This window comes from Ranitomeya imitator, chromosome 7 (assembly GCF_032444005.1).
Source record: "Ranitomeya imitator isolate aRanImi1 chromosome 7, aRanImi1.pri, whole genome shotgun sequence".
NCBI classification, from domain to species: Eukaryota; Metazoa; Chordata; class Amphibia; order Anura; family Dendrobatidae; genus Ranitomeya; species Ranitomeya imitator.
Window position 1 is genome coordinate 41,381,909 of NC_091288.1, and position 24,967 is coordinate 41,406,875.

At 43.3% G+C, this 24,967-nt stretch overlaps 1 protein-coding gene across 1 annotated transcript in view; it reads left to right on the forward strand.

Annotated features, from left to right (window-relative positions):
* Positions 1 to 24,967, forward strand: part of MYO3B (myosin IIIB) — a 351,459-nt gene that overhangs the window by 211,647 nt on the left and 114,845 nt on the right. The window contains exons 18-22 of the mRNA XM_069733111.1: positions 6,254 to 6,464; positions 6,713 to 6,860; positions 11,683 to 11,836; positions 12,563 to 12,651; positions 16,215 to 16,344. Of these exons, the coding sequence (XP_069589212.1) occupies positions 6,254 to 6,464; positions 6,713 to 6,860; positions 11,683 to 11,836; positions 12,563 to 12,651; positions 16,215 to 16,344 (732 nt within the window). The remainder of the gene's footprint in view (positions 1 to 6,253; positions 6,465 to 6,712; positions 6,861 to 11,682; positions 11,837 to 12,562; positions 12,652 to 16,214; positions 16,345 to 24,967) is intronic.

Here is a 24,967-nt window from a genome sequence, read left to right on the forward strand (position 1 = left end):
TCCCTATTACTGCCCCTGATACCCCAATACTGAGCCGCTGCTGCTGTATGTGTCCCTATTAGTGCCCCTGATACCCCAATACTGAGCCGCTGCTGCCGTATGTGTCCCTATTACTGCACCTGATACCCCCATACTGAGCCGCTACTGCAGTATGTGTCCCTATTACTGCCCCTGATACCCCGATACTGAGCCATTGCTGCCGTATGTGTCCCTATTACTACACCTGATACCCCAATACCAAGCCACTGCTGCTGTATGTGTTCCTATTACTGCCCCTGAATCCCCAATACTGAGCCGCTGCTGCCATATGTGTCCCTGTTACTGCCCCCGATACCCCAATACTGAGCTGCTGATGCCGTATGTGTCCCTATTACTGCACCTGATACCCTAATATTGAGCCGCTGCTGCCATATGTGTCCCTGTTACTGCCCCTGATACCCCAATACTGAGCTGCTGCTGCCGCATGTGTCCCATTACTGCACCTGCTGTGTGATTCTCCGTGCCCTCTTAATTCTAAAGTTACCCTCTATAATATAGTAATGCCGGGTGCAAGTGCCCTAGAAAACAGTGCCCACATTTCGCCTCCTAGAAAGTAATATTGCCCTGTGTGCCCCTTGATAGTCACAGTAACCTGAGTTCCCCTATAATAAGAAGTGCCCACTTTACATTTAATAATGTCCCGAGTCTCCCTGTTGTGAATTCTGCTTTTGGGCTCCCTCCGGTGGTTGTAGATGGTAATGCAGTTGTGCCTGGACTGCAGGATTGGACAGGTGTATCTGCTAATTGCAAAGCTGACTGGGGTATTTAGCTTTGCAGGACTCATTAGTCCCTGCCAGTTGTCAATGTTCTATTGCCAGTAATGGTTCTCTGCCTGGCCTCACCTGCTTAGCTGCAATTTCAGCAAAGATAAGTGTTTTTGTTTTTGTATCTGTGGCACACTGTTGTGTGCTTGTTTCAGTTTATTCCTGCTCTGTTTGTAGTATTCACTCTAGTTGCAGATATACGCTCCTACATCTTTAGTTGGATGTGGGAAGTATTTTGTATATTCTGCGGTGGATTTTTGAAGGGTTTTAATACTGACCGCACAGAACTCTGTCCTATCCTGTCCTATCTAGCTAGAGTGGCCTCCTGTGCTAAATCCTGTTTTTTCTGCCTGTGTATGTTTTTTCCTCTCTGACTCACCACCAATATTTGTAGGGGGCTGTCTATCCTTTGGGGATTTTCTCTGAGGCAAGATAGTATTCCTATTTCCATCTTTAGGGGAAATTAGTTCTCCGGCTGTGACGAGGTGTCTAGGTGTGTTAGGTACACTCCACGGCTACTTCTAGTTGCGGTGTTAAGTTCAGGATTGCGGTCAGTATAGTGGCCACTTTCTCCAGTGAAAGTTCTCATGCAGCTCCAAGGTCACCGGATCATAACATCTCCCCCTGTACAGCTCCCCTATACACAGCAGGATGCTCTCTTATACACAGTATAATGCCCCCTCACTGTATATATACTGACTTCTTAATATCGCCCAAGCTATTTAATGGCCCCAACACTGTATGATAGCCAAGTCACTATAATCCCCACACTATATGATGGCCCCCTAGATTGCGTCCATATAGCAGAAAGTCCTCAATACAGTATAATGCACTCCCCATAGTCCTCAATATAGTATAATACACTCCACATAGGAAGAATGTATAGTATAATGCACTCCCCATAGGTCTCCATATAGTATAATGCACTCCCCATAGGCAGATTCTATATTATAATGCAGCCCCATAAGCAGCCTATATATTATAATCCAACTCCCCTCTCATAGGCAGCCTCTGTATTATAATGCAGCCCCCTATCATAGGCAGCCTTTGTAATATAATGCAGCCTGCTCTCATAGACAGCCTATGTAGTATAATGTAGCCCCCCTCTCTTATGCAGCCTATATATTATAATGCAGTCCCCCTCTCATATGCAGCCTCTCTATTATAATGTAGCCCCTCTCTCATAGGCAGCCACTCTATTATAATGCAGCCCCCTCTCATAGGCAGCCTCTGTAATATAATGTAGCCCCCCTCTCATAGGCAGCCTATATATTATAATGCAGCTCCCATCTCATAGGCAGCCTATATATTATAATGCAGCTCCCCTCTCATAGGCAGCCTATATATTATAATGCAGCCCCCCTCTCATAGGCAGCTTATATGTTATAATGCAGCTCCCATCTCATAGGCAGCCTATATATTATAATGCAGCTCCCATCTCATAGGCAGCCTATATATTATAATGCAGCCCCCCTCTCATAGGCAGCTTATATGTTATAATGCAGCCCCCCTCTCATAGGCAGCCTATATATTATAATGCAGCCCCCCTCTCATAGGCAGCCTATATATTATAATGCAGCCCCCCTCTCATAGGTAGCCTATATATTATAATGCAGGCCCCCTCTCATAGGCAGCCTCTGTAATATAATGCAGCCCCACTCTTATAGGCAGCCTCTGTAATATAATGCAGCCCCCCTCTCATAGACAGCCTATATATTATAATGCAGCCCCCTCTCATAGGCAGCCTCTGTAATATAATGCAGCCCCCCTCTCATAGGCAGCCTCTGTAACATAATGCAGCCCCCCTCTCACAGGCAGCAAATATATAATAATACAGCCCCCTCTCATAAGCAGCCTCTGTAATATAATGCAGCCCCCCTTTCATAGGTAGTCTCTGTAATATCATGCAGCCCTCCTCTCATAAGCAGCCTCTGTAATATAATGCAGCCCCCCTCTCATAGGCCGTCTATATATTATAATGCAGCCCCCCTATCATAGGCCACCTCTCTATTATAATGCAGCCCCCTCTCATAGGCAGCCTCTCTATTATAATGCAGCCCCCCATAGGCAGCCTCTCTATTATAATGCAGCCCCCCATAGGCAATCTTTGTATTATAATGCAAGCCCATTAAAAAAATAATAAATATATACTCACCTCTCTTCCTCCCAATTCCTGCGCTGCTCCGACCCACACATCTCGACAGCGGGCACCAGGTAGTGACCTCATCACGCCCACGGTCAGTGTCTGCATCAGATGCTGACAGGGGCATGATGGGAGAGTGAGCGTAATGCTTCCTCTCTCATCAATGCGGTCAGCTGTATAGGCTAGATGCTGATACAGTTGACCCTGCGATGATGGGCGGGGGGCCCACTGCTGGCACCGGGCCCCCACCGCCTGCTCAGGGGCCCCATAGCGGCCGGGCGGCAGAGCAGGGAGATCGATTCTCCCTGCTCTGCCTCAGAATGTAACTGTATCGGTGCAGTGTGAACGCCAATACAGTTACAGTAGTGTAGCTCCGGGTGGGCCCCCTCAGCGCGGGGCCCGGGGCGATGGCCCGCTCTGCCCCCCTGGTAGCTACGCTACTGGACGGGAGGGAAGAAGCCATCGGTGACAGAGGCGCCTGTCCGACTATCTCGCGTGGCTCGGTTCCCGATGAAATTTAACGTATTATTTTTTCTGAAATGACGCAGTATTTCAGAGTCAATCATACCTGGCTGAAATCTTACAGCCATTGTCTGATAATAAATGCTGCCGTGGATCAGGTAGCATGTATCAACTATCAGGCTCCCTTTAAATTCACATTTTTGGGGTTAAAAATTATTTTTGCAATTGGGTTTTGTTAAACATGTTGCATTACTTGTCTTTTACAGGGTCTTTGTTTCCCACATATTGCTGGTTATACAATGAGTTCATTGTATTGTCCATCAGTGAGCTTGTTCTGATGGGGAGTTTGTAATTCTTTTATGTCTTTTTTCTGTTTGCTGATTTATAACGATAGACCACATCAGACTTGAGTTGAACTTTGATATGTTCATAAAACAGCTGAGAAGATAAAAAGATAAGAGTAGCAAATTCCCAGTCTGAAAGATCTCCCAGATGGATTCTCAGTTAACTCATTCTGCAGCCAGCAATGTGAGGTGAAACAATGAGCTTGTTAAAGCCAAATGATGCAACATTTGTATTGATACCCAATAACAAAAATGATTTGCATCCAATATACATGTATTTAAAAAGATCTCTCATTGTTTTTTTTCTTCCCTATATGTGAGTCGCCCCGCGGGCTAGGGGTACTCGGTACCGGGTCCTAATGCTTCACAGGGGAATGTCACGTTGGCTGCGACCCGGTCCGTGGCCCTGGGCGCCCATGTAAAAAGGTAAGGTCTTTAAAGGGATAAGGTTTATGTTCGTGACGCCACCTGTGGTATTCGGTCAGGCTGACCGACGCTGCTTTAAGGTGTCCGCTGGGGTGATGTTATGGCAGCTAGATGGTATACCTTCCCACAGGTGAAGTATGTCCCCAGGGCTTCCCAGTGTGTAGATGGTGGTATGGTGAGAGGCGCAGAGAAGAACGAGGACACAAGGTTGCAGTCTCTTTACCTTTACTGAAGACTTCAGCATCCACAGTCCAGGGTACCAGATCACAGGGCAGGCAGAGTCCAGCTGGTTTGGGGGCAAGTCCAGAGTTCCCTTGTCCAGGTGGAAATCAGTAGCCTTCCCTTGCGCTGCAGTGGTGTAGTCCCTTACTGCCTATGACTTCACATTAGGGTCTCACAGATGCGATGTTTCGCTCTCTCTGTCCCCCATATAGGATAGGACAAAACCTGTATGACTGGTGACTTGAGCCTTTTTATAGGGCCTCTTAGATAACCCAGCTCTGTGGGTGTCACCGTGCCTCCTGGGTGTAGGTGCGGACAGGCAACCTGCAATTAGCTGTCCTGCTAGTCTCTGAAATAAGGCGTAGAGGTCCTTACTCCCTCGATGTTCCGGCTACCGGGATTTTGCGCCTCAGAAGGAGGCAGCCTGAGCACGGCTGGTCTCCTTCTGGTATCCTCTCCTTTGCTTCAACTTCCTTCACACTCGCTGCAATACAATTCTGCCTTTCATTGTCTCTTTCTGGGAGCTGCAGCTCTGAGGGCATGCACAGCTCCGTGGACCCTCTGTCCTCCTCAGACTACTGTCCGGAACTAACTGAGCTGAGCTCAGCCAGCAACCATCTTCTCTCTGGAACTCACTAACTTTGCCTACAGACCACCAGTTATATATATGTGGGGAGTGACCTAATAAATAGGAGCAGAAGCTCCCCCTGGTGGCCTGGAGTGTGAAATGTGTTGCATGTTTGTGATACCTGGATGCAGTTATCCTTCCTAGCCTCCAAACGTAGCATCACTCTCCCCGAGAGGAAAGCAATACCACTGCGATGACCAGGACCCTGGGGCGCCGAATATACCTCTTTACCTTTGATGAGTGTTTGTATGTTTGTTGCTTGCTGTTATTCCTGTTTTGTCTTTGTGTCTTGTTCACCTTTTATTTCGGTCCCATGCCTCATGGGTTGGGAGAGGTGACATATCAGGGGTTAATGGGAGCATAGTAAGGTCAGAGACTCAGGCCTCTCTACCTTCAAGAGTACCCCATGGACAGGGATAGTTAGGGTCCCAGTTACAGGGACAGTTTGAGGTCCCCTTTCCTTACCGAAGACCATCACAGCGTGACACCAGGAAGGTGTAGCTGTGGGTTTATGGGAACCTTGAGGCAGCAAAGATGTAGCTTAGGGCTGAGGCAACGTGTAGGCCAGAAGTATTGGGCATGCTAAAATACTATATACCTTTCCTTGTTTTTGTCCTCCTGGTATGTGTCTATTAGTGGACAGTCAGTGACATTACAATTTGGTAATACAATCATCTCGCCAAAATCAATAATGAATTTTTACAATCATCCCAAAAGTTGGGATTGGCCACCATTGTACTAACATTCAGTTAAAATTGTCCTCAAATGTCATTTGCAGGTCGTATGTGTTAGTTGTGACTGGAATAAACCTCTTAACTACTGATGAGCGAGTATACTCGTTGTTCAGGTTTTCCCAAGCACGCTCGGGTGGTCTCCAAGTATTTATGACTGCTCGGAGATTTAGTTTTCATCGCCTCAGCTGAATGATTTACAGCTGCTAGCCAGGTTGAGTACATGTGGGGATTCCCTAGCAACCAGGCAACCCCCACATGTGCTCAGCCTGGCTAGTAGCTGTAAATTATTCACCTGAGGTGATGAAAACTAAATCTCCGAACACTAACAAGTACTCGGAGGTCACCCGAGCAACGAGTATACTCGCTCATCACTACTCTTAACATCTAATCACGAGTGCATATACAGAACTTCATTTTTTCCTGTGTTATTTTACACTATATCTTATCCTTTTTTGCTAGCCTATAATGCTGCCTTTCATCTCTTCTTCTAGCTGCTGCCCTCCTTAGCATCGGTGCTGAAGAGTTGCAGGAAGCCCTCACCTCACACTGCGTAGTAACAAGAGGGGAGACAATTATCCGCACCAACACCGTGGATAAAGCAGCCGATGTCCGGGATGCCATGTCTAAGGCTTTGTACGGGAGGCTTTTTAGCTGGATTGTGAACCGGATTAACACCCTTCTTCAGCCTGACAAAAATATATGGCAAGTAACTTGAGTCAAAACGACATCTCAATATCTGAAAGGTTTCTTGATCTGGGCACTTGGGATAACCTTTTTTTTTTTTTTTATGTTTTTGCTAATTATATGCAAATCTAATTGTGATTAACAAAAAAATGCAATAATTCTATAAAATATACAAATCCCAAGGAAGTTGAAGTTATTATCCTAGTCCTAAGATTAACATCATATTAATTCATCTGTAGTAAAAGGATTCTCCTTTTTGTATCTAGCAATGCGGAGAGCGGCATGAATGTGGGTATTCTGGATATTTTTGGATTTGAAAACTTCAAAAGGAATTCTTTCGAACAGCTTTGCATAAATATTGCCAATGAACAGATCCAGTTTTATTTTAATCAGCATATATTTGCATTGGAGCAGGTGAGTTGACAACTTTTGTCGTCACAATGCATATTACACTGCCGGGAAAAAAGTATGTGAACCCTTCAGGATAAGGGCCATATATACCATATTGTGGGATATACAGTTAGGGCCAGAAATATTTGGACAGTGACACAATTTTCGCGAGTTGGGCTCTGCATGCCACCACATTGGATTTGAAATGAAACCTCTACAACAGAATTCAAGTGCAGATTGTAATGTTTAATTTGAAGGGTTGATCAAAAATATCTGATAGAAAATGTAGGAATTGTACACATTTCTTTACAAACACTCCACATTTTAGGATGTCAAAAGTAATTGGACAAATAAACATAACCCAAACAAAATATTTTTATTTTCAATATTTTGTTGCAAATCCTTTGGAGGCAATCACTGCCTTAAGTCTGGAACCCATGGACATCACCAAACGCTGGGTTTCCTCCTTCTTAATGCTTTGCCAGGCCTTTACAGCCGCAGCCTTCAGGTCTTGCTTGTTTGTGGGTCTTTCCGTCTTAAGTCTGGATTTGAGCAAGTGAAATGCATGCTCAATTGGGTTCAGATCTGGAGATTGACTTGGCCATTGCAGAATGTTCCACTTTTTGGCACTCATGAACTCCTGGGTAGCTTTGGCTGTATGCTTGGGGTCATTGTCCATCTGTACTATGAAGCGCCGTCCAATCAACTTTGCAGCATTTGGCTGAATCTGGGCTGAAAGTATATCCCGGTACACTTCAGAATTCATCCGGTTACTCTTGTCTGCTCTTATGTCATCAATAAACACAAGTGACCCAGTGCCATTGAAAGCCATGCATGCCCATGCCATCACGTTGCCTCCACCATGTTTTAAGGAGGATGTGGTGTGCCTTGGATCATGTGCCGTTCCCTTTCTTCTCCAAACTTTTTTCTTCCCATCATTCTGGTACAGGTTGATCTTTGTCTCATCTGTCCATAGAATACTTTTCCAGAACTGAGCTGGCTTCTTGAGGTGTTTTTCTGCAAATTTAACTCTGGCCTGTCTATTTTTGGTATTGATGAATGGTTTGCATCTAGATGTGAACCCTTTGTATTTACTGTCATGGAGTCTTCTCTTTACTGTTGACTTAGAGACAGATACACCTACTTCACTGAGAGTGTTCTGGACTTCAGTTGATGTTGTGAACGGGTTCTTCTTCACCAAATTAAGTATGCGGCGATCATCCACCACTGTTGTCATCCGTGGACGCCCAGGCCTTTTTGAGTTCCCAAGCTCACCAGTCAATTCCTTTTTTCTCACAATGTACCCAACTGTTGATTTTGCTACTCCAAGCATGTCTGCTATCTCTCTGATGGATTTTTTCTTTTTTTTCAGCCTCAGGATGTTCTGCTTCACCTCAATTGAGAGTTCCTTTGACCGCATGTTGTCTGCTCACAGCAACAGCTTCCAAATGCAAAACCACACACCTGGAATCGACCCCTGACCTTTTAACTACTTCATTGATTACAGGTTAACGAGGGAGACGCCTTCAGAGTTAATTGCAGCCCTTAGAGTCCATTGTCCAATTACTTTTGGTCCCTTGAAAAAGAGGACGCTATGCATTACAGAGCTATGATTCCTAAACCCTTTCTCCGATTTGGATGTAGAAACTATCATATTGCAGCTGGGAGTGTGCACTTTCAGCCCATATTATATATATAATTGTATTTCTGAACATGTTTTTGTAAACAGCTAAAATAACAAAACTTGTGTCACTGTCCAAATATTTCTGGCCCTAACTGTATATACCAGGATGGGGCCAGGAACAGGAACATATATACCAGGATGAAGAACATATATATATTGGGATGGGGCCGGGATGAGGGACAAGTATACAAGGATCTGGACATATATAATAGGATGGACCAAGGATAGGGACATATATATCAGGATCGACAGAGGATAGAGGACGTACAGTATATACCAGGGTGGGCCCAGGATAGGGGACATATATACCAGGATGGGCCCAGGATAAGGGCCATATATACCAGGATGGGCCCAGGATAGAGGACATATATACCAGGGTGGGCCCAGGATAGGGGACATATATACCAGGATGGGCCCAGGATAGGGGACATATATACCAGGATGGGCCCAGGATAAGGGCCATATATACCAGGATGGGCCCAGGATAGGGGACATATATACCAGGATGGGCCCAGGATAGGGGACATACAGTATATGCCAGGATGGGCAGAGGATAGAGGACATATATACTAGGATGGGCCCAGGATAGCGGACATATATACCAGGATGGACCGAGGATAGAGGACATATATACCAGGGTGGGCCCAGGATAGGGGACATATATACCAGGATGGGCCCAGGATAGGGGACACATATACCAGGATGGGCCCAAGGTGGGGACATTACTACGTGGTTCTCTAGTTACACCATTGTGGCTGACCTACCAAACGTCTCCTTTCTTTCACACACTCACATTTCTTCAATAAAACATCACAGATGCGTATTGTCACTTTATAAACTACATTAAATCATACAATTTAAATCTTCTTAGTTCTTTACAATAGCATGGAAAAAAACTTTCAAAAGGGATTATAAAGTCATTCTGACATGAAGTTATCAAAGTAATTACAACAGCCTCATCAGGACTGGGATCTACTCAATAATGTAGACATCTTGTACTGTGAAATCCGGTAACTGGTCTTCTTTGGATAATACCACCATACAAAATTTAAATCTTAATACTACTTTAATAGAGTATCCAAATAATATGTATCACCAAGATATTGAAAACGTCTTTGGGGTTTTCCTAGTAAAAGGTGACCCTGAACAGATACCCAGCTTTCTAGCCCTAAACTTATTAACTTCCTAAGGGGATTGACCACTTTAGACAATTCCTATCCGCTCCCATGTTGATATCGAACAGATATAAACAGTGGAGACACCTATCAGTAAGTATTCAGTGCTGCAGGAAATTGAAATGCACACCGACACAAAAAGAGGACTTACAAATCCTCCAAAAAATTCAAAAAAGTCACAGAAAAAAGCAGAGATGTTTTACCTGCTGAAGCCTCCAACTGAATGCACCAGCAGAGCGCAGCGGACCCGATAAATGATGGCAAACACACAGGTGCAAAAAATACCGATGAAACAACCACTTTCAATCCAGTGTTGGCTGTTTGGCATTAGTGTACAAAAAGATAAGAGATACTAGTCTGTATATGGCATAATTCACACACGCAATGCAAGGCATCTGGTTTGCAGCCTATTAGTAACGCACAACAGGCGGGCTGCCCAGTGCTACAAAATGCATGCTTACGTATTGAGGCCCCAATATAAACTAATACCTTACATACATTGATATGTGGTTTTCTTTTTGCACTTTATCTTGCAGGGCGCAGTCGGACCATGATGGCTCTGTAAACTATTGGCCTCTGTTCACACAGCATGCATTTTGTGGAAATTGAAATGCACTTCCAGTTCATCTTTTTCTTAACCTTTTAAAGGGGTGTTCTCAAGTTCTTACATTGCTTTAATTAGTTAGACAACATGAATATAAGCAAGTTTGCAATTGACTTGCTTTCTCTATCTGCTGTCATTCTCCTGCAATGAGAGATTTATTATTTTGTAGTGTACAGCTGGTCCGCTAATCTTTTCTTAGACACAGAAGGTCTGCTAAGGTCTTTTATAGCGTACAGCTGGTTTCCATGGAACCCAGCCACCAGAGCCTGTCTGAGAGTGTGTAGTAGTTCCAGTAGAGGGGTTAACTCTTAACATTCCAGTCAGCTCTCTCCAGCTCATTGAATACTATAGAGCAGTTAGCTGCTCGCCTCCATCTCAGCTTCTGAAGAGACATGAAGTTCTGAATCAGCCCAGCAGCTTTCACAGAAGGTCTGCTAATCTTTTCTTAGACACAGAAGGTCTGCTAAGGTCTTTTATAGTGTACAGCTGGTTTCCATGGAACCCAGCCACCAGAGCCTGTCTGAGAGTGTGTTGTAGTTCCAGTAGAGGGGTTAACTCCTAACATTCCAGTGAGCTCTCTCCAGCACGTGGAATAATATAGAGCAGTTAACTGCTCACCTCCTTCTCAGCTTCTGAAGAGAGATGTAGTTCTGAATCAGCCGAGCAGCTTTTACAGAAGGTCTACTAATCTTTTCTCTCTGCTATCCAGAGCTGTATTTTTCTTCAAATGTCCTGTTACCTCTATGTGTAAATACAGGGATAACCGTACACACTCCAGAACAAACCACTGATGACTGAATGTGGTATAGGAGAAGTTGTGCTGGGCTTTATAGTTCTACTAATACTTTAGTTCTACTATTTACCAGAGTTGTCACTCGAGGAGAGTCCGCCTGGAAGGAAGGGAGGAGACTGCATTGCTCTTAGCTGCTGAAGACACAACTTCTCTTTCATTTTTTAAATAATGGTGTGATAATGGTGAGAATAGTTAATTCTCCACTCGTCATCCCTTTTTTCATCCGTCAACCACCTCCTCAAGCTATATAAACATTCTTTGTTTTCAAGTGACAGTGACAATAGGCGGTGTTACTAAAATGTCCATACTATATCCTAGTAATAGCGGGGCAGAGGTGGGCTCTGGAGAGCAGCGCTGCACAGAGCCACCCACATGAATGGAAAAGAGACAGATGGGAAAAAAGTGTTTTGTGGGACCTACAAAGCTCCGATACCATGCATCATAACATGGAACCCACTTGTATACTGGAGAAAGCTAATGTCTCTGTATTGCAGTGAAGGCAGCAATCCGCTGTCATCGGAAGAACTGGAGATTTTAAAAGAAAACTCAAATTATTTTCAAGTTAAATGAGTAACATTTTTCACCAACAGATTGAATATCAGAGTGAAGGAATAGATGCTGAGCTGGTGAAGTACGAGGACAACCGGCCTCTACTGGATACCTTTCTTCAGAAACCCATGGGGCTTTTATCTCTGCTAGATGAAGAGAGCCGATTCCCACAGGCAACGGACCAGACTTTAGTTGGTATGCGAAAAATGTTTGCCTGTGTATTGTGGTGCTTTATCCTATGACTTCAAACACTTAAAACGCAATAAACAATTTGCAACCCAAGATATTTGGTTAATTGCTAAAGTTGAGCAAAAATATTTTACGCTGCCCTGGTCCGGTGTCAAGGGCAGACATATCATTGGTGTGTAGCCACACAGGGACCTAAAGCGTAAGGGGGCCACTACCACCTCCAACGCAGGTGGAATTGTGCATTATGATGAGCTATTGTCCTGCAAAGAGCCTGCACAGTGGCCCTCTTCTATCTGTGTCCGACAGTGTCCGGTGTCCAATTTGGGCCGAAACAGGACAATCTTAGCTTCTGAGCCTACCATGATGTTGCAGGGTCTAATAAGCTCAAAATGCTAGTCCGAGAACACCAGGGACGAGCGTGGAGACTGCTCTAGTTCGGCTGCCATGAGGGACCAAACTGAATGCTGGACCAGGGCAGTATGTGTCTTTTTTTGCTCACTATATTGATGACATTGCTTCACAGCTGTAATGCCCTGTAGGAGTGTACTTTTTTTTCTCTATGCCTTCATTGCCTAGTGTTTATGGTTATCCTAGTATCACACACAGATCCAGTTGCCACATTAGGTTATTCTAAGCTGGATAATACTGATAAAGCATGTTGTGTATTTCTGTATAAGAAACTGCATTTGAGATATATTGAAAAAGTGATGAAGTCAAATTTTCTCTTTCCAGATAAATTTGAAGGTAATCTTAGATGCAAATACTTTTGGATGCCAAAATGCGTGGAGCTTTGTTTCGGCATTCAGCATTATGCTGGCAAGGTTAGCCAATTATTATCACTAAAATCCGCGTGCATAGAAGAGAATGAGACTCTAGAGGGGTCCATAACAAAGATAAAACTGGGCCTTCTTGAGGACAGAAGGGTCTGGTGTTTTCATTATTTTTACCTGCCGTACCCTTTCCATATGTCTTGGGCCAATTTCTTATCACTTTGGTTGATAACAATTTTGTTTCACTGCAAAAAGGAGTCCAGACAAGGACATGTCACCCAAGTATTGGAATCATTCAGAATTGGGCACCCACTTTTTAAAGGTCCCATCTAGGCTGTTTCTATAGAGTACACCATTGTCTACATACTGTACTTATATGCCAATAAGTGTGTAGTGGACACATGAATACAGCTCTGGCAAAAATTAAGAGACCACTGCAAAATGTTCAGTTTATCTGATTTTTCTCTTTATAGGTATACTAGCTGAAGAGCCCGGCATTGCCTTGGCATAGTAAATATCTGTGGTTAGTTATAGCACCTCACTTCTCTTATTTTCCCATCATGCCTCTCATTTTCCCCCTCACTCCTCTTATTTTCCCCCTCACTCCTCTCATTTTCCCCCTCACTCCTCTCATTCCCCCCTCACTCCTCTCATTTCCCCCTAACACTTGTCATTTCGACCTCACATCTGTCATTTTCCATCACTCCACTATTTTCCCTCACTCCTCTCATTTTGCACTCACACCTTTTCATTTTCACCTCACATCTCTCATTTTCACCTCACACCTCTCATTTTCCCCTCAGTATATACATGTTTGTCATCTCCCTTATATATAGTATACACTTGTATGTCATCTCCTGTATATAGTATATACCTGTATGTCTTCTCCTCTGTATATAGTATATACCTTTATGTCATCTCCCGTGTAAATAGTATATACAGTACCTGCCGTATGTCATCTCCTCCTGTATATTGTATATACCTATGTGTTATATCCTCCTGTATATAGTATATACCTGCATGTCATCTCTTCTGTATATAGTATATACCTGTATGTCATCTCCTCCTATATATAGTATATACCTGTATGTCATCTCCCCTTTATATAGTATGTACCTGCTGTATGTCATCTCCTCCTCTATATACCTATGTGTCATCTCCTATTTTATATAGTATATACCTGTATGTCATCTCCTCCTGTCATAGTATATACATGTGTCATCTCCTCCTGTATATAGTATATACCTGTATGTCATCTCCTCCCATATATAGTATATAAGGTACCTGTATGTCCTCTCCTCCTGTATATAGTATATACCTGTGTGTCATCTCCTCCTGTATATAGTATATACCTGTGTGTCATCTCCTCCTGTATATAGTATATACCTGTGTGTCATCTCCTCCTGTATATAGTATATACCTGTGTGTCATCTCCTCCTGTATTAGACCGCATTCACACGTTATTTGGTCAGTATTTTTACCTCAGTATTTGTAAGCTTAATTGGCAGCCTGATAAATCCACAGCCAACAGGAAGCCTTCCCCCTGGCAGTATATATTAGCTCACACATACACATTACAGACAGGTCATGTGACTGACAGCTGCCGTATTTCCTATATGGTACATTTGTTGCTCTTGTAGTTTGTCTGCTTATTAATCAGATTTTTATTTTTGAAGGATAATACCAGACTTGTGTGTGTTTTAGGGCGAGTTTCGTTTGTCAAGTTGTGTGTCTTGAGTTGTGTGTGGCGACATGCATGTAGCGACTTTTGTGAGCTGAGTTTTGTGTGGCAACATGCGTGTAGCAACTTTTTGTGTGTCGAGTTGCATGTGACAGGTTAGTGTAGCAAGTTGTGTGCAGCAAGTTTTGCGCATGGCGAGTTTTGCGCGTGGTGAGTTTTATATCTGGTGCCTTTTGAGTATGTGCAAGTTTTGTGTGAGACAACTTTTGCATGTGTTGCAAATTTTGTGCATGTGGCAATTTTTCCGCGTGTGCAAGTTTTGCGTGTGGTGAGTTTTCCATGAGGTGAGTTTTGCACTTGTGGCGAGTTTTGCGTGAGCCTAGTTTTTGCATGTGGCGAGTTTTGCGCGTGGCGAGTTTTGATCGGCGACTTTTGTGTTTCGACTTTTATGTGGCGAGGTTGGTGTATGTGTGGTGAAATGTGTGCTGAGGGTGGTCTATGTGTTCAAGCACGTGGTAGTGTGTTGCGCATTTTGTGTGTGTGTTCATATCCCCGTGTGTGGTGAGTATCCCATGTCGGGGTCCCACCTTAGCAACTGATCGGTATATACTCTTTTGCGCCATCGCTCTCATTCTTTAAGTCCCCCTTGTTCACATCTGGCAGCTGTCAATTTGCCTCCAACACTTTTCCTTTCACTTTTCCCCATTATGTAGATAGGGGAAAAATAGTTTGGTGAATTGGAAAGCGCGGGGTTAAAATTTCACCTCACAACATAGCCTATGACGCTCTCAGGGTCCAGACGTGTGACTGTGCAAAATTTTGTTTCTGTAGCTGCGACGCCTCAAACACTTTTCCTTTCACTTTTTTCCCCATTATGTAGATAGGGGAAAAATTGTTTGGTGAATTGGAAAGCGCGGGGTTAAAATTTCACCTCACAACGTAGCCTATGACGCTCTCAGGGTCCAGACGTGTGACTGTGCAAAATTTTGTTGCTGTAGCTGCGACGCTTCCAACACTTTTCCTTTCACTTTTTTCCCCATTATGTAGATAGGGGCAAAATTGTTTGGTGAATTGGAACGCGCGGGGTTAAAATTTCACCTCACAATATAGCCTATGACGCTCTCGGGGTCCAGACGTGTGACTGTGCAAAATTTTGTGGCTGTAGCTGCGACGGTGCAGATGCCAATCCCGGACATACACACACACACACACACACACATTCAGCTTTATATAGTAGATTTTTGAGTAAAATGTAAATTGTTCTTTTATTCTATAAACTTCTGACATGTCTCCGAATTTCCAAGCAATACATTTTGTATTTTTTTTTCTGACAAAGAAAAATGGTCAATATTAAAAAAAAAAAAACTCCAGTGTTTTCAGACCTCAAATTATGCAAAGAAAACAAGTTCATAATCATTTGGAAACAACAATGCTAATGTTTTAACTCAGGGAGAGTTCAGAAATCAATATTTTGTGGAATAACCATGATCTTTAATCACAGCTTTCATGCGTCTTGCCATGCTTTCCTCCAGTATTTCACACTTTTGTGGCGCAAAAATGTAAGCAGTTCTTCTTTGTTTGATGGCTTGTGACTATCCATCATCCTCTTGATTACATTCCAGAGGTTTTCAATGGGGTTCAGGTCTGGAGATTGGGCTGCCCGTGACAGGGTTTTGATGTGGTGGTCTCTTAATTTTTGTCAGAGCTGTATGTTCTTACAAACTGACACCTAAAACAATATCAGAAATACTCTGAGGTTTCCATGACTTTGCCCAGGGAAGCTTGTAGACTACGTCATGCAGAAAAAGATTTACAGATGAATGTTTTTGATGCTCCTGATTGAAAAAAGTTTGATAATAAAACCTAATTTTACTTGAACCGATCTTGCACAATTTTTCTTACCTAAACCCATGCTTGTGTAATGGGATTGCAGGTCCTCTATGATGCTTGTGGGTTTCTGGAGAAGAATAGGGATACCCTTCCAGCTGACATTGTCGTCCTGTTGAGAACCTCAGAAAATAAACTTCTTCAGCAGCTCTTCTCCAGTCCTCTGACCAAAACAGGTATTAATGATAATTGCTGCGGATCTGCTACGACCTGTCATAAAAGAGGTTCAGTGCCGTTTCTGATCCCAAGAATGAAGGGAACCCTGTTCCCATCTGAAAGGTGGACCTCTGACAGAATATGAGATCTGGGAGAAGGTACTGGAGCTCTCCTGGTTGCCTTTATGTATTTTAACATATTCATGGCCAGCTTTCCACCTAAGCGTTGGGGAGCAAACATTTCCAGTATAGCATTACAGATTATTTCGAATATCTAGGTTAATGTTAATTGCTTAAGATTGCTTTTTGCTTCATATTGTTTCCGTCAAAAGAAAAATTACCCATACATTAAAGGAAATCTGTCAGAAGTATCAACCCTCCTTAGTAATCTATAGGGGCACGCAGGTCATAGAGAGTTGAATAAAATGATCCGTTGATATCTGAGCTGATGTCTTATTTCACAAAAATCCACATTTTTCTTAACATGTAAATGAGCTGTTAAGATCTATGGGCCGGACATAGATCTTCCCGAGAATCTGTCTCCAGAGCTTATTTTAAATGAAAGGAAGCATTACCAGTGTGAGACATGTAGATCAACAGAGCAGACTGTCAGTCATTACATAATAGAGAACCGTGTGCACTACTAAGGAAGGTGCCGTAGTAGGATCCCACACCATGAAGTAATACAAAATAAACTAGGCACTCAACTTAAGGAGGAATTTTTTGACTTTTAATGTAGTCAAGGCAAAACGTTTTGGCCACATCTGGCCTTTATCAATTACAAACTATACAGGAGTGTCAGGGATTCGTGGGAATCCTGTGGATTTTAGTGAGGCACGTCTCGGTATGGTCGAGCTGACAAGCAGCTGACACTGCCTCTTTCTCCAGGCACGTACGCACATTCAGGTCCCCTGGCTTGTTTACCATTGGGGTTTTTTCCCTTTAGAGGCCGCATACTCTTGTGAAAGTGACCATATCGAGACGTGCCTCACTAAAATCCACAGGATTCCCACGAATCCCTGACACTCCTGTATAGTTTGTAATTGATAAAGGCCAGATGCGGCCGAAATGTTTTGCCTTGACTACACTAAAAGCCAAAAAATTCATCCTTAAGTTGAGTGCCTAGTTTATTTTGTATATGTCAGTCATTACATGTCTCACACTGGCAAGGACTAGTGATGAGCGAGTGTACTCGTTGCTCAGGTTTTCCCAAGCATGCTCGGGTGGTCTCCGAGTATTTATGACTGCTCGGAGATTTAGTTTTCATCACGGCAGCTGAATGATTTACAGCTACTAGCCAGCTTGATTACATGTGGGGATTCCCTAGCAACCAGGCAACCCCCACATGTACTCAGCCTGGCCAGCAGCTGTAAATCATTCAGCTGAGGTCATGAAAACTAAATATCCGAACACTAACAAATACTCGGAGGTCACCCGAGCGTGCTCGGGAAAATCCGAGCAACGAGTACACTCGCTCATCACTAGTAAGGACCCCTTTCATTTAATATAATCTATGGAGGCAGATTCTCAGGGAGATCTATGTCCGACCCATAGATCTTAACAGCTTATTTACATGTGGATTTCTCATTAAAAATGGTTAGACAGAAAAAAATAACATTTTGGACTTTGAGCAAAATTCATGAACCATATGCTCCATTTAAAATAATTTTGCTCAATAGACTTCAGCGAATTAAACCAAGTTAAAAAAAATAAAAGTTTACATTTCAAAAACCTGACCTGCACATCCAAACATAGACTAAGTGTGAACAGGTGCTGAACCTAGAGTCGCCAACTCGTATATAGTTAAATAAATAAGGCAGCACACTGCAGCGCTAGAACATACAAACTTGAAATACGAAATTTGAACTGCATTACTGCACTAGAAATATGAAAAATGAGAGCGTTTAGCGCATAAAAATGGCCAATTTTATGTGTACCTGGTAGCCACTTTACGGCATCTCTCTTATACCAGGTCCTACGCTTGCCTTACCTCGCTGAGAATAAATGTCTCCATCTGAATGGGTACATGTGAAACCTCTTCCTAGACTAAAATTCTCTCTCTCTATGGAGGGGTATTGGACTATACCCCTCCATAGAGAGAGAGAATTTTAGTCTAGGAAGAGGTTTCACATGTACCCATTCAGATGGAGACATTTATTCTCAGCGAGGTAAGGCAAGCGTAGGACCTGGCATAAGAGAGATGCCGTAAAGTGGCTACCAGGTACACATAAAATTGGCCATTTTTATGCGCTAAACGCTCTCATTTTTCATATTTCTAGTGCAGTAATGCAGTTCAAATTTCGTATTTCAAGTTTGTATGTTCTAGCGCTGCAGTGTGCTGCCTTATTTATTTCAAAAAAAATAAAAGTGACTTAAAAAAAAGGCAAATTATGAATTGGGCCCATAATATCTTTGCCACATGTGGCCTTTACATCATGAGTCCAAGAGAGAGATCCTGGGACAGGGAAACAGAATGCTAATCAGTGTAAGTATCCTGTTATACATCATCAGTGCTGAGATGAATGATGCTCCTAGTCTGAAAATTTTAAGGGATTTTTCCAGGTGTGCACTGCGCACACTGTCCAGATTGCCCTCTATTTCCAGAGAAAGTGGACAGTCATGTGACTGCAAGTGTGCAATTTGCATATTTGTAGTCACATGCCGACTAGACTGCCCGCAAGTATGCAAATCGCACGCTTGCAGTGGCTGCCACTCGAAAATAAGGGGGGATCTTGATAGTGTGCGCTCATTGTTTTGCAGTCACTCTATCACTGCAGATTGCAATGTGCACAATGTCAAGATTCCCCTCTATTTCCAGAATGAGAGAGCAATCACGTGACTGCAAATATGCGCTTTGCATGCCATACTTGCATCAACATGCTGACCAGATTCTCATCTGCTTCTATAAATGTTCTAGGATGAGAATCTAGTCGGCATGTGATGTACCCAAGTGAAAAAAAGGTAGTACTGCATGAGTGTGAACAGGTCACCTACCACAAGACCCAACACCTGCTTCACCACTGCTTCAGATATAGGTTTTTTAAAGGTGTCTCTGTTGTAGTTTGGTGTTTGAATTATTTTGCATATACATGTTGTTAATTCATACAATAACATGTAACTCTTTAAATGATTCTTGTGATATATTTCATCCCCGGCACAATCTTTTTCTTTCTTTGCTTATTTAATTATTTTTGTGCCGCATGGGGAAGTGCCATACCTTTAGGTTAATTGAGATATATTGGTAAATAATTTTTCCAGGAATCATAACATAACAGTTAATAAAAGCCCAGTTGGACTTTAAAAAAAATCTTGGAAAAACAAAATTAGAACGAATTTTCAAACATTTTTCAAAACTTTAAAAGTCTGTGGATTTTATTTCACTAATGTTTTCAGTGTATGGTATCTAGAAGATATGAAGTCAGACTCAATGTTTGGCTTGTTCCTTTTTTGCTTATGTGATATCTTGAATTTATTTTTGAGCTACAGTCTGAACAAACACTGTAAAATATCAACTAAGATTGCTTCTGCTAGTTGTTTCCCGTAGATGGCGATATTGTCCTCAGCTAATTATTAGGTGTTTGGAAAACATAAACATATATCGGGATCACAGATCGCATTTGAAAGCGTTCTTCTTAAATGACCAACCAATTATTTCAGCTTGAATGTAATCATCGCTGCAACCAACAGTGTCTATATAGATAGATGGGTAGGTGTGTATATGTCTGGACATTTGCCGTACTTTATCTACATAACCAAAGAATTCAGCAGTACACTGCGTGCGCCAAGATACATGCAAACATTGAATATATTAAACGGCAATAATGCCAAATAAGCTATGCTTATAAAACGAAGATACGTAGCACATCAAACTGAACAATTCATGTGCACATCAGCCATGACAAGGTGAACAGTTCTATGATGAGACCCTCACTTAATTCTCTTGTGGGCCAAAACACAGTGGTGACGACCTCCGTATTGGATTGAGCACTTTCCCCATCAATGTAAGGCTGTTAAATATTAATGCCTTTTGAAGGGGCTATCTGAGACTTTTTTCTTATATGGGGGCTAAGCATTTATCGACAGGTAGGTGCTAACTACCTACCAGTTCTCCCGTGAAATGATCATGGACGGCTCCAGGCAACAATTCTACTGCTTCCGGCGATGTCACATTGGCATAGCCGTTCCTTCTCACTCTGTAGATGGAACATTATTGCCAATATGTTGATTGACAAGCAGCGCTGTCTAACGCAGCGGGGAGCCTGCTGTCAGTCAACGTGACTTCGACAATGAGAGCAGAGCAGAAGAGAAGGAAATGCTCTGTCGGCGTGACATCACAGGGAGCAGGATAATTGTTGGCATGGATCTGAGTTAGGAGAGATCGTCACACAGCCGAACAGGCAGGCAGTTAGCAACTACCTGCTGATACATGATAAGCCCCCTAGTAAGAACAAAAAAAAAGTCCCAGATAACCCCTTTAAATCTGTACGCTTTTAGCTTGGGAGAGGTGTTCCTGATTAAAGTTAGGTTAGGGTCCAAAGAAAGGTACGCCTTGTTGTGGTTGGTGGACACTCACAAACTGGCCAATATGTGCTCTAAGTACCTAATTTTCATTTTTATATGCATAGTATTTTTTTTTATTAATGGAATTTAAAATAATTAATATATTCAATGAATAAATATGTATTTGGTGGAGACATAGACATATGTACATGATAATATATATATGATAATAAACAACATGAATATGTTGTAGAACTTGCTCACGATTATTGATAGCTTCAAGGCCAATAAACATAACTCTCTAAAAAGAATTTCCCCTAAAGTCACTTCTTAATTATTATGAAGTTAAAAAATTCCAAAACAATAAGTAAATACATATAGATATAAAATCATATTCAGGTTTTTAGAAATCATTTTACACACTCACACACACAAATAATAAATATATATATATATCTACTATATAATTGTCTAAGGGTCACTTCCGTCTTTCTGTCCTTCTGTCTGTCTGTCTTTCTGTCTGTCACGGAAATTCATTGGTCGCGGCCTCTGTCTGTCATGGAATCCAAGTCGCTGATTGGTCTCGCCAGCTGCCTGTCATGGCTGCCGTGACCAATCAGCGACGGCCACAGTCCGTTTAGTCCCTCCCTACTCCCCTGCAGTCGGCGCCCCCTCCATACTTTCTGCAGTCACCGCTCAAGCAGGGTTAATGCCAACGGTAATGGACCGCGTTATGCCGCGGGTAACTCACTCCGTTACCGCCGCTATTAACCCTGTGTGACCTAGTTTTTACTATTGATGCTGCCTATGCAGCGTCAATAGTAAAAACATCTAATGTTAAAAATAATTTTATAAAATAAAAAATCATTATATACTCACTTTCCGCTGCCTTTCCCGCTCCTGTCTACGCTTTGGTGACCGTTCCATGCAAGCGGCAGGTTCCGGTGGTATGGGAGAAGGACCTGCCATGACGTCACGTAATTTTTTTATTAGCCTCTTTATTTGCATTGTACCCATGTTTGTGAAATAAGTACACCACAGCTCATCATGAATTAGACATGAATTGCCATACCACGACCCATCCCAGCTTCATCCATTTTGGCATAGCTGGACAAAATTGGAGTAAAATCTTCAAACTTTTCAAAGTGTTTTAAGCCGGAATGTAAACACTTTGATGAATTGGAGTCAATAGATTCCTTACTTGCTAGATTTTTTAGTGAGTGCAGAGATTTGATTCTGATCTCAGTGAGTGCAAAGTGAAAAGTGAAAGCGAATAGTCTATAAAAGCTCTATTGCAAAGTGTATTATTACTAGGAAAGCTTTACAAAAAGCCAAGGTGTCCTACATATTATATGTATCTGAAAAATGGACATCATAGAATCTAAAGGCCATCTGGTGCCTCCATGTGTCATTTGGGGAGCTAACAGCTCTGTAATATGAAACCTTAGTCTGTCACACGATAAGGGTTCTTTGGAAGGTCTTGATGTGGTCATGGGGCCTAAAGATGATTACCTTGAACCATAATTCATCATTACTCATAATCCTTTAGTTGGAGAATCCAGAAGTCCCTAAAATCATTGAGATTTTGCTTGGAAATAATAGAGAATCGGCTTTATTGTATTGTACACTTTCCGGCATTCACAACACAGTATATTGTACAGGAGTGAAATCAATTCTCTTTCTACTGTCTTTGTTTGACTGCCAATATGATTTATGGAATTCAGCTTTTTCTACCATTTTTCTTTAGTTTTTTTTTTGTTTGTTTTTTAGAAATCCATTAATAGCTTTTGAAATTTCACAGTAGAAAAACACACGGTTCACATGCTGTGCCATTCGAAGAAAATGATGGGTTTCTGGAGAGATCCATAATAGATCAGGTGTAAATCAGAGAAAATTGGCAAATAATTACGCTAAGTTCATTGTGCTGCTCCGCAAGAGGCTTTAAAGAAGCGCCACAAGGACATTTCAGTGCAATCAACTGTATAATTTCTCTTATTACATTTTTTTGATGTACATGTGCTATATTCGTCCAAGATACATCATTAAAGTTAACTATTATGAACTTTTTTTTAAGCTTAAATCATTAACCCATTATCTACCAATGTCTTTTTTTTTGGGACGCTTAATCTTTAGATTCTAGCAACTAAGATTTTATCATTTTTATAATTAGGTCCAATTTTTTGTGTTGTGTTTGTAAAATGAATGTTTTCAAAATAGGAAGTCATGTCATTGTCATTTTTAATTGAATATTGGGACGCCCTTTTCTGAAAAATCCGTACTTGTCAAAATTTTAATTTGGCAAGTAATGGGTTAATATTTTATGGCTCTCTGTTAATGTAAAGGAACGTTGATATGCAAATAATGTGTCTAGTGTGAAATATTAAATACAACTGAGGTAGGAGGGAAGGAGGGAGATGAATCTGCAGCTTCTCTGCCTCTGTGAAATAGAATAAGGGGAAAAAGAAACAAGTAGGCATTGATCAATGAAAATGGAATAGAAGAGCAGGTTATTGGACCTGACTCATTATTGCATTTTTGCCTTTTATTATCTAGTTTTTGGTGGGTTTTTGCCTGTTTTTCAATTGTGTTTTATTCTTCTTTTAACTTGCACCTTATTTAAACTTTATTTTAATTTTTTTTTGCCGTGTGAGGTTTTTTTTTTCTTATTTTTGCCATAGTGAGTGGAGTTTGGGGTTACCAGATGTTTTTGGCTGATTTATCAATTGTGATTATGTAAAAAGTTGCTCCATTTTGGAGCAAATGTACTTCAATCCCACTCTCCTGGAGTGATTTCATCTGCCTCTGAAATTTTTCTGCAAATTTTGTAACATTGATCCTACAAACAACAATGGAGCAAACTTGCTCTCAAATAAACTATAGTGAGGCCAATATATATCAACAGTATTCATTTTATTAAATAGCCTACTTACATATATAAGATTGCTACACATAGACAGATGAGAAAGGACAGGCCGGAGCGAGCCGCCCCCTCCCCCCCATGGCTAAGCGAAGGCCAGCATGACAATGGGTTGGAGAGGAGGGGGTGGGGCTGAAAGGGTTAACAGTATAGGGGGCGGGGGAGATAGTTGAAGAGAGGGTTAGGGAAGTGTCAGGGGGCGGGGGCCGGTCAGTTCCCGCTCACCAGCACTGAAAGCAGCAGCATGTCAGGTGTGGACGCTGTGCTGCAGAGCCTGAGGGCGGCTGCAGCCTCTCGGCCTTCCGGATGGCTGGAGGCGCAGGTGGCCCACCTGCTGGACGGCGGCGCCGGCGGCAGCAGATCCCCGCCGGCGGTCCCCCATCTTGATCGGCGGGCTCGGCGGACACGGCCCCCCGAGTGCCTATCGCCGGATCCTGGGCCTAGCGCCCCCCGCAGGCGTAGGAGCCCCTCCCGGGACCCTCCAGGCCGGGCGCCGGTAAGAGCAGCGGCGAGTAGGCCCCGGCCTGGGAGGAATCCGACTGCCAGGGGGGGCGCAGCGGCGGTTGCTAGGCCCTCACCTCGTGGTGCGGTGGGGGCGGAGCCAAGACGCGCCGGGCAGCGCTTGGGGCCTAGAGCAGCGGGAGGCCGCGGCGGTGCCGGTTCCGCCGCGCGGTCTGCCTCGGCGGTGAGAGCGGGGCCCAGAGGAGCGGTGGATGGAAGCGGGGCGGGCGGCCCGAGGCAGGACGGCGCTGGGTCGGCCCCTACTACAGTGGCGGGGGGTCCCCCTGCTCCAGGGCCTTGGAGCGGACAGCCTCTTACGGCGGCCTGGACTGCGGCTGGCGCCGGTCAGCAAGATGTGCCCTCGCCGGTCCAGGCGGCGTCTCCCCCCATCGCGGGGAGTCCGAATCCAGTGTCCCACGGGCCAGCTGCGTCCGGGAGCAGCGGGTCTGACGGACACCTCCAAGGCACATCGTTGGACGGGTCGGTGGCGGATTGGGCCGTTCGTGGACGTCCGGATACCAGCACTCCGGCTGGAGGGACCACAGATCCCTTGCAGCCCGGTGAGTATGCGTCTGTGTCTCGTGCTTGTTCTTATGATGCTAGTGCGCCTGCGTTTAGTGGTGGTCAGGGAGCGCTTAGCGGCGTAGCTGCGGCAGGGGTAGCAGGTGGCGGTGAAGCGGCAGGGGTGCGGGAGCTTTTGGTTAATGTGCAGAACCTGCTAGCTAG